The sequence below is a fragment of the Pleurodeles waltl genome, chromosome 6 (genome assembly GCF_031143425.1).
Source record: "Pleurodeles waltl isolate 20211129_DDA chromosome 6, aPleWal1.hap1.20221129, whole genome shotgun sequence".
Taxonomy (NCBI): Eukaryota; Metazoa; Chordata; class Amphibia; order Caudata; family Salamandridae; genus Pleurodeles; species Pleurodeles waltl.
The window spans coordinates 697,763,756-697,778,897 of record NC_090445.1 but is presented as its reverse complement, the minus strand read 5'-3'; the positions used below and the strand labels follow the sequence as shown (position 1 = coordinate 697,778,897).

General features: G+C 39.9%; 1 protein-coding gene across 2 annotated transcripts in view; it reads right to left on the bottom strand.

Annotated features, from left to right (window-relative positions):
* LOC138300182 (deleted in malignant brain tumors 1 protein-like) overlaps nucleotides 1–15,142 on the bottom strand; it is a 618,063-nt gene that overhangs the window by 513,982 nt on the left and 88,939 nt on the right. The window contains exons 2-3 of one of the 2 annotated variants that reach the window (XM_069239160.1): nucleotides 7,970–7,996; nucleotides 6,686–6,712 (exon numbers count right to left, since the gene is read on the bottom strand). The exons of the other annotated variant lie outside the window; for it this stretch is intronic. Of the exons in view, the coding sequence (XP_069095261.1) occupies nucleotides 6,686–6,712; nucleotides 7,970–7,996 (54 nt within the window). The remainder of the gene's footprint in view (nucleotides 1–6,685; nucleotides 6,713–7,969; nucleotides 7,997–15,142) is intronic. 2 annotated transcript variants of the gene reach the window in all.

Here is a 15,142-nt window from a genome sequence, read left to right as displayed (position 1 = left end):
TGCTGGTGGTAGCAGTGCCAGCTTACCACCATCTACCACCACGAACACTGCCGGATTTCCACCCTTCTTGTGGCAGAAGTTGGGTAGTGCTCATAATATGGCAGACGGATGGTATCTGCAGTGGCAGTATTTTGGTAGCTGTCACCGCGGCGGAAGGCGGTTTTTACTGCTGATGTCATAATGAGCACCAGTATTTCTACCTGTACAAAATGTTTCTTAAGAAAACTACTGAGTTATGAAAAAAGAGAAATATGTGGCTAAAGATGAAAAACAATAAGAACATTTGCATTGCATTTAATTTCAGTCTGTGAATTGCTGTTAAAAGGGACACTGGTAACAGAAGAAAATTCCCACAAATAACAGCAGACTTGCTTCTGTTCATTGTGTTGTGTAGGTTATGAGAAAGATCCATCTTAACCAGCCATCCTTACTTGAAAAAATATGCCATGAGCAATCTTTATCTACAACAGCGATTTCTTGATAAACGTACCTGACTTTCCAACACAGCAGTACGCTCTGGACTTGGCTAAGCTCTCGTGCCTGGGTGTAGTTTACAGAATTGCTTCAAGGCGGTCTAGTGTTGTCCCTCTTACCAAATTTCAGGAGGAACTTTCAGTTATGTTAAATTATCCCCATCTTGCTCTCGACAGGGCTGTGCCTTCAGCTTCAGCCCACTTCGAGAACACTTGTCCAGTGCTTTATCTGTGGTGCCGCACTAGCCTTCTATGCCGTAGACAAAAGCCTTTTAGCAAAGGGACAAGGCGGGGTCGGCAAATTTACATTTCATTTTGTTTCGTTTGGCCCCAATATTAATCCCAAAAGGCATGTTTTGAGACTGCATGTGACCGTGATATTAGTCAATTCTGCTACTTTATCCCAATAAGGTTTTATGGGAGAGGTCCAGAGCATGTGCATCGACATCTGCACTCCAGCCCCTTGGGCAGTTCTGTCACTGAGGTGTATATTTCATACAAACGACTGGGTGTCAGTCTTATGTTTGGTCTAAAATGTTATGTTGATTCTTAGGCCCATATTTATACATCGCATTTGCGTCTTTTTTTTATACAAAAGCGGCGCAAACTTAAAAAATGCAATAATATTTTTTTGTTTGCATCACTTTTGCATAAAAAAATGACGCAAATGCGGTGCTAAAAAAGTATAAATATGGGCCTTGGAGACCAGTTTCAGGTACCCCAAAGCAAATTGCTATTCGTTGTTTGTCATCCCTCCTCCCATATCAGTCCAACTAACTCTCAATGATGTTAAATGTATTTTTAGTAGTCTTAGGCTGAGTAGAGAGAGTGATGGCATTCGTACAACGTCCTATGCCAGCAATATGGGTAGCACTTAGTAAGACCCTAGTATACTGACAAGATCACGTTTTTAACTTTTTGTGTGACATGATTTTAAATTGTTGTGACTTATTTACATTTTATTCCTGACTTTGTTTATATATGTTTCTTTTATGTACAACAACAGCATCTCAGACGTACGCTTATAATAGTCCTGATGATTATCCCACTATTGTCAAAGGAGGAACGAAACGTCAATTTTACAGACAGACCGTATCACCGCCTTATAACATTATAATTTGTTGGTCTCGTCTGTAGCTGTTTTGATTGTGATACGATTATTGCACTTCTATTTCACCTGTATCACTTTGTTTGCCTGAGCACATTTTCACTTCAGGTGTGACTCACTATCCCCTCATTTGATATTTGCAGAAAATGTATTTATTTACATATTTGAACATTAAAACATTGTTTGAAATTCATAAATATGTTTGTTACTATAGTCTAATTCCTGTTCTACGGCCTTTAAAACAATGCCTCTCTCCTGGATTATAGCTTCTTTATCATTCTTATGACTGGAGAGCTTGCATCCTTCCACTGCATATATTGAGAGAACTACTCTTTTCTTTATTCTTCAGTAGTCAATGGGTCTGTGTGTGCTTTCTTGCTCTCTCTCATTTGCTGCTTCCAAGTAAATCATTGTCCCTTCACGCTCACCCTGATGCGTCCTCCACCTCCTCATCTTTTCAGTCGGCCTTTTTAGGTCGAGCATAGCAGCACGCAACTGCTGGTTTTCCGACATGTTGGTTTCTATGTGGCCTTTTAACCATGCCCACCTCACGCCCATCACTTTCCCTCGTTCGTGGGCTTGCCTTCCAAAAATCATTTGATGACATTGGTAAATGCTTTACGTTTGTCCCGCCCTGGGGTGGTTTTGTTATCGCCAATGGGGGCCGACCCTGTTACATGGATAATTGCATGTTTGCCGATATATTTGACTCTGAGTGCACTTCTTTTTCCTTTTGTGTGTCTCCTTCATGCTCATGGGGCCATGGCACTTTGAACTGACTTGCCTATGTCAACTGTTTTACTTTACATTTTCAATTTATGTGGAAAGAAAAGTCCAGTTAGCAATTTACAGAGTTAATAGCTCTAACTCGAGCAAACACAAGACTCACTACATTGCAATTGCTTGTTTTTAGATGAATTCTCCTGACCTTCGAGGAGACGGGTTAGCAGTGCGCCTACCATGGAGCAGGAAGAATACAACTGGAGGATGCGGTAAACACCTAAAAACCTGTGTGCCTTCAGCTCTTCAGTGCAGTATCAAATAAGAAAAACAAAAAATAATATTAACACATAATTGGTCTCTGATACCAGTTAAGAGTGGCCAAAGTAGTAACGCGCTGATGTGCAAATTACCACTTCATGGATATAGTCCGTTGTTAAAGATCGAACCAACCCCCACCCCCAAAATCTCCTGGTCTGGGTAGTCAGTGAAACATATTGACAAAGGGCTCAGTGGACCCTCAATTTTATCAGCTGTAGAAACAACATACCTCTGTCTACCGCACACCACAGCTGTAGCTAGGCCTAACTGTAGCACAATGTCAATGGAAGTCCACTTTGTGAAGGGAGAACGGTGGTTTGGGCTTCTGACTCTCCCTGCACATTATGTAACTCGGTAGGAGATTCCCCTTAGCTGGAAGCTCCAAGCTCATCATTAATGTGTGGCAGGCCAGTTGGGTGTGCTGGGGGTCCAGCCAAGTGCTTTACGGTTTTCATCCTCTCCAGAGGTGGGCAAGCCAACACATTAACAGGGTGAGTTAGTAACGAGCCAACGGCCAGCTCTGGCTCCAATAGCCCATGGATGAGCTGAGCCCAGAACATCTTTGACATATAAATCAAACAGCAAACATCACTTATGTCTTCAAAATTCAAGAAAGTGTATTTCTTTCGCAGAAGCATTTCACCTTAAAACATCATAGTATTTGAAAAGTATTTATTAATCATGGGTATTTTTAAACATGCAATCAGGAACATTCCTGTCCCTGCCCTGATGACAATGCTGTTAATGAACTAAGAGACAAGTCAGTTGTCACATGCACAGTATACATAGCCTAGATTCATATTATAGACAGAGCAACTTTATAGGCTGTTTGAAGGTGCTCTCATATGTCATAATGAACAAAAAGAATGCTCAGTGAAATAAAGTAGTTGCCGATAACCACTCAATTTGATTAGCAGTGAAGCTGGAAATATGATCTCAGATTTTCCAGTTTCCTGCTGTGCAATTCAACCACGAGATCGGTATTTCTTTCTATCTTTAAAGATTAATGCTTTGTGCTTAATTCTGAAAGGATGAGGTTGGAGTTTGTGTGACAAACAGAACCCACATTTTTAAGTCGAGTGTGTAGGCACTTCGACCTGTTGTAAGTATTGTGGGCTTTTAACCATGCCCACCTTACGCCCATCACTTTCACTCATTTGTGGGCTTGCTTTTGAAAAACCCCTTGATGCCATTGTTTGTCCCACCATGGGGCAGTTTTGTTACAACTTTGCAGACTGACCCTGTTGCATTGTTAATTGCACAATTGCCAATATACTTCAGGGTGGGTGAACTATGTATTATTTTGTCTCTCCCCATCATGCTACATGGCAGCCATGGCCCTCACAGCCCCAACAGTGCAAATTCCATTGGCTGTATAGGAGCGCTGATCACATTGTTCACAATGTTACCTAATCAGAGTAATTTCTTTTGGCTCTCTCCTTCAGGCTCCATTGCTTTCCCAAAAACACTTATAATTGATAAATGCTTTACTAAAAAAACACAGAAATCCGCAGCTCTCCCGGCACAGCAGAAGAGCCAATACCACATTATTCACTGCACTCAGGAAAAGTTGCACCATATTGCTTTGAAGCATTCTATTTCAAACCATTCTTGCCCATAACTCAGCCTGTGGTGGTCCTAGGACAAAGGGACCAGCACCAAAACATTCAGCATGCCACACTCTTTCTGTTTATGTCTGGGTCCCCACACTAGGTTGGTGGGGATCCCAAAATAATAAAACATCCCACTATTCAGTCCCTTTTTAAGTTCTCTTATGGCTGTAACTTTTATTTTACAGCTGGGAGTAGTTTGTGTTCTGAGGGTCTTAGTATTGCAGTAGGCCTGTTAGGCCTGAAAATGTGTAAGGCACTATGCCCTCTAGAGGCTAAATTTATGGTTGCACTACATTACTTTGTGCCATTCTATTTTTATGTGGTTATGCTCTCTAGGGACTAATTATATGGGTACATGACCATGTTTCTTACAAATTATATTTTTATTGTGGAGTCCTCTAGGGGCTGTTTTGAGCATTACAGTCAACATATTACTATATTTAGCACATTCTTTTACAAAACATTTTTACTCATAAGTCAGCCTGTGGTGGTCATGGACAATGGTCTTTGACAATGGGGCCACCTTCAAAACGTTCACCATACCCTGCTCTTTCTGTCTACTTCATCTCTGGGTCCCCACACTAGGTTAGTGGGAACCCCAAATTAATAACCCCTCCCTCCATTCAGTGTCTTTTTAATCTCTCATGGCTGGAATGTTTGTTTCATAGCTGAGAGTATTTAGTGTTTTAAGGGTCTTGTTTGTAATATCATTGCAGTAGGCCTGCTAGCCCTGAAAATGTGTAATGCACTATGCCCTCTACGGGATACTTATATGGCTACACTACAATACTTTCAATCATTTTCTTTTCATGTGGTTATGCCCTCTAGGGGCTAACTATATGGTAACATGACAGTATTTCTTACAAAATATGATAACTGTTTATGTTTTATTAATTTCTCTGTATTGCAATTATGACCATGGTTCAGGCCAACTTAACATCATTATTACACTAGGAAAGTTTGAACACTTTTGATATGTTTGGGTGACCCTTCTAACATATTTCGCTCATTACTCCTCCGTGGCTGTCTTGTTTTGGAAATTGTGTTAGCCAGCCAGCTACTCTAGTGGTGGAGGGTGGTAAAAGTGGTATTCTTTTTGAATTAGCATGGCAGGTTTGAATTAGTATGCTAAATGGCAACATATTTATTTTGGGCTGAAGATAGAGGAAGAAGGTAAATGGGAGTGCTTTAGTTATATGCAGGGCCACTGGAATTATGTGGCAGGAAAAGACCAAATTCTGAGGCAGGGTTGACCAATTTATGTGGCAAGAAAAGTCCAGTTATGAATTTACAACACCAATACTTCTAACTCAAGCAAATGAGAGACCCATTGCATTGCAAATGCTTGTTTTAATTTTTGAAACCCTTAACCCACAAGTCCTCTGTTGTTCCCATGCTATCCCAACCATCGACCCTCTGGCATTGACTTTACACACCACCACCCCAATCTCCTCCATTTCTCCTCCAGGCCTCTCTTTCTCATATTGTTTTATTTTAAATATGTATTTGCATATCCGTGGGATGACTTTTTTCGAAAAGATAAGGCGCATTGTACAGTTCATATGTGCATTTGTTACATTTTTGTTAGGCTTCGTTTTCTCCCAGCTGCCACTATGTGGACTGTGGCGTGGGGAGGTATTAAGGATGCTCTGGATGGTGACTGCTTTTCAGTGCCTGCACAATAAGAATCCAGAAGATATCAGCACAGTGAAGCAATTTGATAGCCAGAATAAGAATACTCTGATCCATTTCCAAAATTGCACACTTAGGTCTTGCGTTAGTCAACACCTGTTGATATTCCAAAAAACGATAAGTATAATAATAGGTATGGTATACCTTTCAGTCAATTGGCTAACTTCATTGTGGGTGACTGCATTCTGTCCCTTTACAAGGACCACATCCACACACAAGGGAGTTCCCTTCAGTGCCAAGGACTATTATAGCAACAGAAGCCAATTGAGGATATTTTCTTTTCACCAATGTTTTATTTATTTATTTATTTACTGTTTTGTGGGCCAGGCAACTTTCTCAACAAAGCTTTCCAAAACCCAGGACAAAACAAAACAGCCAATGCTAAACCTCTTTGCTTTGACATTGCTTGTTTCCTTTGCGTCCCACTTCGAACTGTGCTAACTAGCCTTGTGCAAAAAAACTTTCTCATCAGTTTATATGTGTGTGCCTGTTTCCATCTGTCTTCCAAATAAAGACTTTAAAAAAAACATTCTATTTACTCAATTTACGAAGATGCCAACAATGCTATGTACGAAACACAATTGCGCCATATTGACTGACGTTGCCGATGGTGGATTTCGATATATACGCACATGCTCACCACCAGTACTAAAGTAAAAACTGCAATAGATGGTTTTTCATCCCCCAACGAATCATTCGCTGTTTCGCTCTTCCCAGAATACAAACCATGCATTATACTGTGAAAAGGAAAAAAGTACCTGATTGTTTTGTTGTTGTTGGGGAAGCTGTTCAGATAAACAAAATTTGATATGTGAATAAATGCCGTTAAAGAGCAGGAAGCTTCAGACTTTCAGAATAAGTACAGCATATCCCCAGGATTCTTTTAGGATCAGTTGATTATTTTAACACCATTGCTGTTTTGATAGCAAGATACATACATGATGTGACGAGAGAAATAAGGGAAAATGAAAACAAATCTAAGCTAAGGACAGAGGCGTTGAGTATAAACGGTAAATGGTGGGATGGTGAAAGTGAGTTTGCAGAAGTACACATGTGTCTATGAGTATTAATGATGTCACGACGCAAGTGACTGAAATGCGAGTGTCAGACTTTGCATGATGGTGGAAGAGTTTGCATGATGGCTCAAGGAGTACACGAGTCTTTCTGAGGGTATGAAACAACCTCACAATGTAGAATTATATGCAGGATGACGTGCATGGTAGATTAAGAGTCTGAGAATAGACATGGGGCTGTGCAAGAGTCACATGGGTGACAATGGTAGTGTGAGAGTGTGACAAAATGCAGGAGTCTACAGTTCGATCTTTAGGTAAGTGAATGAAAGAATGTGAAAGAGAAGCCAAAATGCATGTACGAATGTATAGAACTGAATGACAGAGCCTAAGACTGTGAAACTGTGGGCAGATTAGTACAATTTGACCATCTCCGATCCCACTGTAAATATGTGACATCAGTAACGTACACCATGTGAGTAATATCTTTGTCATTCTGTCACCACTATCCATCGTTCGCCAGGAACATTAAACGTTTCCACTCCATGTAAAGCAATGATATTTACATTGACATCTTGATGTGTGATGCACATCTGTTTGAAATGGGTTTTTAAAGCAAAAACAACAAGTGATGGACGGAATGCTGAACATTGTCAAACATTCACCCCCAGTACAGTGATCTGGGCCTAAATCCATCGGTTTTTTTTGCTGCCCATGCCATTCCAGTTTGGTGAAACCCCGAAACCGGTCCCAGGATGCTTGTTTCCGATCCAGGGAGAACCTGGCCTGGCAGTTGGGGCTGGACTGTTCCCATGAGGAACAGGGTCAAGACTGATTTGCATATGGCTGGGTTCAAATTGGGGAGGCATGGTGAGCAAAATAATGGATGGATTAAACCCAGATCTGTGACTGGGGGTGAATGTTTGATTGGTTCTGCATTCCGTCCATCCAGTTACGCTATCCCACAGCGTTGTGTTTTGCTTTGAAATGGGTTTTTACCAGACATGACACATGCAACTACATGAGTATTACCTGGGTTAACCGTGACATTTAAGGATTCTGTAAAAATAAAAAACAAAAATAATGTCATTGATGAACAACTTCATTTATAACGCTGCACATGAAGCAAACTAATAAAAATCAAGACATCAAGTGACATCGTGTCTAAGTATGACTGACTGGAGCCTGCTCCTGTACAACGTGTTACTGATTTCAGCAATTATATTTTACCAAATGTAGTAATGATATCGAGAGAATACTGGAAATAACCTCTAGTGACTGAGAATTGCAGCTTCAAGGAGTTGTCAGCTCTTGTATTAGGTTTTTCCTGACCGGTGATTGGTGGACCGCTTCATTGTGGCTCACGTATGGCATGTGACCTTTCTGCAATTATGGCTGGCTAACACAAAAGTTAATTAAGCTAAATAATTAGTCAAAAGGGTTACTATATTTTTAGCAAATGCCACATAAATAAAAAAGCTATTCAGAATTTCTTTAAAGGTGAAAAACACCAGCTATCCAGGTCCATAAAACGCAAATGAAATCCATGGATACACACATAAAAAGATTGGTTTACTACCACAGTAGATGAGGATGAGAAACAGAGTAAGAACGCTCCAAGTTAGTGCACTCGTTGACGGAAGGCATAGGTTTGCAAGCGTTATGTGTAAGGGAGGACAATGTAAAACGTAGTGTGTACCACAGAGGGCTGAAACCTTTTCAGTAATTAGAACTATTTACGTTCAATGCACATCATCACACTCTACTAATATTACTGGAACTGAGACTGGCAGTGACCGGATCAGAGAAGATTACATTAGTGGTTACCCTACTACCTCGGTACACCAGGCAGGGCTGCTAGCAGCAATGTAAATAAAAAAAAGCTTTGCCAATGTTGAATGCTTCTGCCTACGTAATATATAAAAGTCCTAGCAAATTAGTTGTATATATAATCATCCAACCAAGCTACAAGATTCTAATTTGGTAGGTTAGGCTGTTCATAGGAGAGCCACTTACAGGTAGGCGGAGAGCTACCAGTAGCTCGGGAAAGCCTGGTCTACTGGTTCCGCAGATGCACTAAAAAAACACACCATGGCAGATCAGGCTGATAGCTTAAAATGCCAAGCATGATAGAACGATCAATGCAATTCACAGCCAAAGTTTTCCAGTGGGGAAACCACATAAAAATAAAACATTGATATTCTAAAGCTGAGCAGGTCTTCAGCCCAGGCAATTAGAGCAAAGGGTTTTTAGCGCATGTATAACTGAGCGCTGAACAATAGGGACATTAAGCAGTTTTCGAAGATATCGAGATTTTGCAATTTGCTAAATATTCGTGAAATCGTACTTTTGTAGAAATCCTGTGATTTTTTTACAAAAGTGCCTGCAAAAAATATAATTTAAAAAAAAATGACACTGATACTCCTTTTATTGGCTCTGCGCAGGGCTGACCGTTATTAGCTCTTTCGAGATCTGGAGCATTCAGGCCAGGGCAGGCAGCACTTTGCTGTTCTCTGATCGCTGATCTCTGCGGCATTCCACAGAGTTGTTTACAAACTCCTTGGAATTCTGCAAAGTAGAGCTCTGCGAGATCCGCCCACCCCTATTCTTTAACCAAATTATAACAAATAATTGTCATATTCGTTTATTTTTATGTGCATTATATAAGTGGTTTTTGGGTAGGGCAAACCTAGCCAAAAGGCCATTAAGAGATGATCAAAGTCAAAAACATAGTCAATATGTGATAGTTCGGGTAGCTGTTTTGTGGACTGTTACTTCATCATGATGTAGTGTTCTTTAACCCCTTAGCTGCCAGGCCTTCCCCTACCCACCGCTCCCCCCCCCCCACACACACACACACACCTGTGCTGAGCCCTTTTTTGGCTAGTTGGGGTAGTTTGCGCATAGGCTTTTCATAACTTTTGTCCCACATAAGCTATCCACACCAAGTTTGCATAGTTTTTTCCCAACATCCTAGGGATTCTAAAGGTACGCAGAGTTTGTGGGTTCCCCTAGAGAAGACCAAGAAATTAGCCAAAATACAGCTAAAATTGTGTTGGTTTTTTTTTCAGAAAAACTGGAAAAAACGGCTGCAGAAGAAAGCATGTTTTTTTTTCCTTGAAAATGGCATAAGCAAAAGGTTTGCAGTGCTAAAATCACCATCTTCCCAGCTCTCAGGAACAGGCAGACTTGAATCAGAAAACCACATTTTTCAACACAATTTTTACATTTTACTGGGAGATACCCCATTTTTACTATTTTTTGTGCTTTTAGCTTCCTTCCAGTAAGTGACAGAAATGGGTGTGAAACCAATGCTGGATCCTGGACAGCTAAACATTTCTGAAAAGTAGACAAAATTCCAAATTCAGCAAGGGGTCATTTGTGTAGATCCTACAAGGTTTTCTACAGGAAATAACAGCTGAAATAAAAAATATTGAAATTGAGGTTAAAAAACAGCCATTTTTCTCCACGTTTTACTCTGTAACTTTATGCTGTAATGTCATATTGTCAAAAGTAATATACTGTTACGTCTGCTGGACTTTTCTGGTTGCAGGGAGATATAGAGCTTGCAGGTTCATCAAGAACCATAGGTACCCAGAGTCAATAAAGGAGCTGCACCTTGCAATGTGTTTTAATTGTATACCGTGTGTACAGCAATTCATTTGGTGAAATATAAGAGTGAATAATAGGTATCAAGGAAACCTTCGTATTTCCAAAATGGGAACAAGATAAGGTGTTGAGAAGTAGTGGTTATTTGCACATCTCTGAATTCCGGGGTGCCCATACTAGCATGTGAATCACAGGTCATTTCTCAAATAGACGTCTTTTTTACACACTGTTATACATTTGGAAGGAAAACATGTAGAGAAAGACAAGGGGCAATAACACTTGTTCTGCTATTCTGTGTTCCCCCCAAGTCTCCCGATAAAAATGGTATCTCACTTGCGTGGGTGGGTCTAATGTCTGCGACAGGAAACACAACATGGACACATCACATTTTTACATTGAATTCTTATGTGTTTTTTGGAAAGTGCCTAACTGTGGATTTTGGCCTCTAGCTCAGCCGGCACCTAGGGAAACCTACCAAACCTGTGCATGTTTGAAAACGAGACACCTAGGGGAATCCAGGATGGGGTGTCTTGTGGGGCTCTCACTAGGTTCTGTTACTCAGAATCCTTTGCAAACCTCAAGATTTGGCAAAATAAAAAACACTTTTCCCTTGGATTTCAGTGCTGCAAAGTTCTGGAATCTGAGAGGAGCCGTAAACTTCCTTCAACCCAGCATTCCCCTAAGTCTCCCGATAAAAATGGCACCTCATTTGTGAGGGTAATCCTAGTGCCCGCGACAGGAAATACCCCAAAACACAAAGTGGACACATCACATTTTTCCAATGAAAACAGACATGTTTTTTACAAAGTGCCTAGCTGTGGTCTTTGACCTCTAGCCAGTCTGCCCCAGGGAAACCTAGCAGACCTATACATTTTTGAAAACTAGACATATAGGGAAATTCAGAATGGGGTGACTTGTGGGGTTCTCACGAGGTTCTGTTACCCAGAATCCTTTGCAAACCTAAAAATTTGGCAAAAACACTTTTTCCTCACATTTCGGTGATGGAAAGTTCTGGAATCTGAGAGGAGCCACACATTTCCTTCCACCCAGCATTCCCTGAAGTCTCCCAATAAAAATGATACCTCACTTGTGTGGGGAGGCCTAGTGCCCGCGACAGGAATAGATCACACAACGGTCAATGTTGGTCCTTACATGAGGGCAACTGTTGACCCTGGGGTGATCCATTCCTGACCCAGGCACTAGGTACAGGCACTCAAGTGGGGTAGCGTTTTTGTCAGGAAAGGTTGGGAAACACTGGGTGGTAGGAATTTTGTGGAACCCAGCATATTCCTGTAGTTTGTGTGACAGAAATGCAAGAAAAAATTAGTTTTTATTCAACATTTCACCTTTGCAGGGTATTCTAGGTAAGAAAACTTTGGGCCACACAAGTCACACCTCTGTGGACGTCCCCGGACGTCTAGTTTCCAGAAATGTCTGGTTTTGGTATGTTTCCCTTTATGGCCGCCAAGCCCAGGACCAAAAACGCACGTGCCTGCCTTTCAAAACCTGGTTGTTTTGTGATAGATAATTTTGATGTCTCCACAATCCGATTCGGGCGGTGGAATTTGGAGCTGAACTAACTTGGGGAGCTCCCAAGAGAGAACTCTCTCCGTGCTTGCCAGTGCATGCACCTGCTCTCTAGGTTGGTCTATCCCGCTATTGTCCCGCTGCACAGACTGTGCTTGAGAAGGGACAACAGGACTATCCTCATCACCTCCCTCATAATCAATGGAAGAGGAATTATGGAATGAGACTCCTCCAACTGAAAAATCACTAATAGAGTCTGCGCTATTGTCCTATCCCTCAGATGCTGTCTAAGTATCTGCTGTCTTAGTCTCTGATCCTACATCAGAGTTGTCCTCTATAACCCGAGTGAGGGCTTGAGCAGCAGTCATCCAACGAGATGCCATCTCTGCTACTGGCTAAACTGTTGCTCTAAAACACTAGCCTAAGTAGACAGTCACAAAATTGCTGGTGGGCCTGATATGTGCAACAGTAGAGGTCAACTTAACTTTGCTTCTTCCGTCAATCAGCACGTTCTTTTAAGACACACAAAAAAAGACACACTATTACTTCACCTTGTCACATACCAATCGTCACAGTCTTTAGCACCTCTAGCGCCCAGTCCAACAATCATTATTGGTGCTCCCACTCCCATGACCTCCTCCTCGAATTCCCTTCCTACCACCCAGCAAAGGTGCCCTTCATCTGTCAATAGCCCCCGCGCATACATTTCATTTGTATTATAGCGTATGTAATGGCTGACTTTACTAATCTACTCAGCTATTTACATAAAATACAGATCTGATCTTTGCAGTAGACATATAAGCCTTCTGCGCTACTTTATGTCATCAAAACAGCCACTAGACAAACGTCAGATCCTTTTGTAGCAGAAACATAACCACAAGACCTACTTGACTTTTTTATTGCTGTCTAAAAGCTTCAGTTGAAACGCGTCAGTTGAAGTATGTGCATTACTTTGAAGATGCAAGCTGCAACTGCAAGAGAACTGGTGGTGAATATATATATATATATATATATATATATATATATATATATATATAAATTTATATATATATATATATATATATATATATATATATATATATATATATATATAGAGAGAGAGAGAGAGAGAGAGAGAGCGAGATCACTTTTATATGTGGGTGTGGTTTTCCTGGGGGCCGATCGCAGCGTTGACAAAAGTGATCAAAATATATATATATATATATATTAATCCACAACTGGTGGAACGATACCTGCCAAACGGCTGCACCAATTCCTTCACCGACTCATGAGCACAAGGACGAATCAATGTTCAAAGATGAATTTCATCAGCTTTATTCCATATAATTAGACCATAGTCTCCTGCAAGGAATGTCAACACGTTTCGGCAAACGCCTTCTACTGGACAAACTCAGCCGATAAAACGGCATCCTATATACATACTTTAAAAACCATCATTTGTTTCCATGCCATGCTGGTGCAAACTAATGGTGCGGCAAGCTTTGAACATGCAATTGGCTAAAGTAAACATTCATATTATTAGCATAATGTTGCTTACACAGCAGTTTGCGTATATTATTTCATGCTGACATGGACACTAATAAAAATTGTAACAATTAAAGGCACATATCAATCATCATAATAGTTGCAGACAATAAAATAAAGAAAAAAGCTATTAATCACCAATCAAAGTGGCTCTACTGCATTGTGTAGGAGCCCCAAAAAATATATCATGATTGACTCAAATGATATGTCATAATAAACTCAAATACAGAGTGTTATTCAATATTATTAACAGGTATTTTATCAACTATTTTTAATCAACTATTTTAAATGCAGTCATGAAGAATATAAATAATCATTATTATATAGTAAAATAATTCAATTAACTCACATTCTTAATCAAAATTGAAAATAGATTAAATCACTGTTATTCTCTAAAATTGAGATTAGAAATAAAGCGTCACGTGCTATAAATATTTGAAAATAGTCTAGATATAATACTGAACTCTAAAGAGGTTTTTAGTCTGGAGCCATCTTTCACAGGTAACATCATACACTGTGGCTCATATAGAAGAGCCTTTTATCATTCAAATCTTGAAACTTATAATTTACTATTGTCATTCAAAGTGCCTGGTGTCCCGACTATGTAATCAAATTTAAAAAGCAATACAATAGTTCTTCATCATTTGTTCAATTTGCTAATATATGAATGTGCAAAAAAGAGGGCCGCTTAGATAAAGTGCAAAGTGCAAAAAGTCAAAAACACATCTATATAAATAATAATGTGAACGTCACATGTTTAAAAACAATGATGGAAAATTGGCTTCCCTTAATAACATATAGGTATAAGAAGAAAAATCAAAATCAAAAATCAGAATGTACTTTTCTATATTTCTCAAGGCAACATAGAGAAAAATTCAAGTCCCCATTCATTCATAGCAAATGCAGACATTTTACTGTCTACATATTCCAATAGATGCTGACAGTTTCAACAGCAATTATCATTTTCCACTGTAATCAAGTTCTAATTGAAATTTAATTCCTATAGTATTTCATAAATTAACATGTAATTCAGCATCAAGGTTGTGACCCCAAGGAGATTCAGATCCAAGTAATAAAATCATCTTGGATTCCATTTGTCTAAGTTCTAATGTTCTGTCACCCGCCCTGGAATTGCTTTTGATAAATTTGATTCCAGAAAACACTGAAGTGCTACAATCACCATTATGTGTATCCCAGAAATGTTTAGCCAAAGGAAATGTTCTATCATGATTTTTAATGGCTCTAAAATGTTGTAAAAATCTGATCTTCAATTTATGGATGGCACTGCCTCTATATTTTTTTCGACATCCACATTCAACAACATAGACCACATATTCAGTTTCGCATGCAATCCGATCCTTAATCTCACAATGACGTCCATCAAATGTCTGATAATTTTGCATATTCTGTGCATATTTACATGCCTTACAATGGCCCCAGACTTTTTTTGCTCAACCAAGATGTGTTATCTTTCATGGAAAAGAAACTTCGGGTGAGATGGCCTCCTAAAGAACGAGCTACGATAAATTATGGAAGGATGTTGGC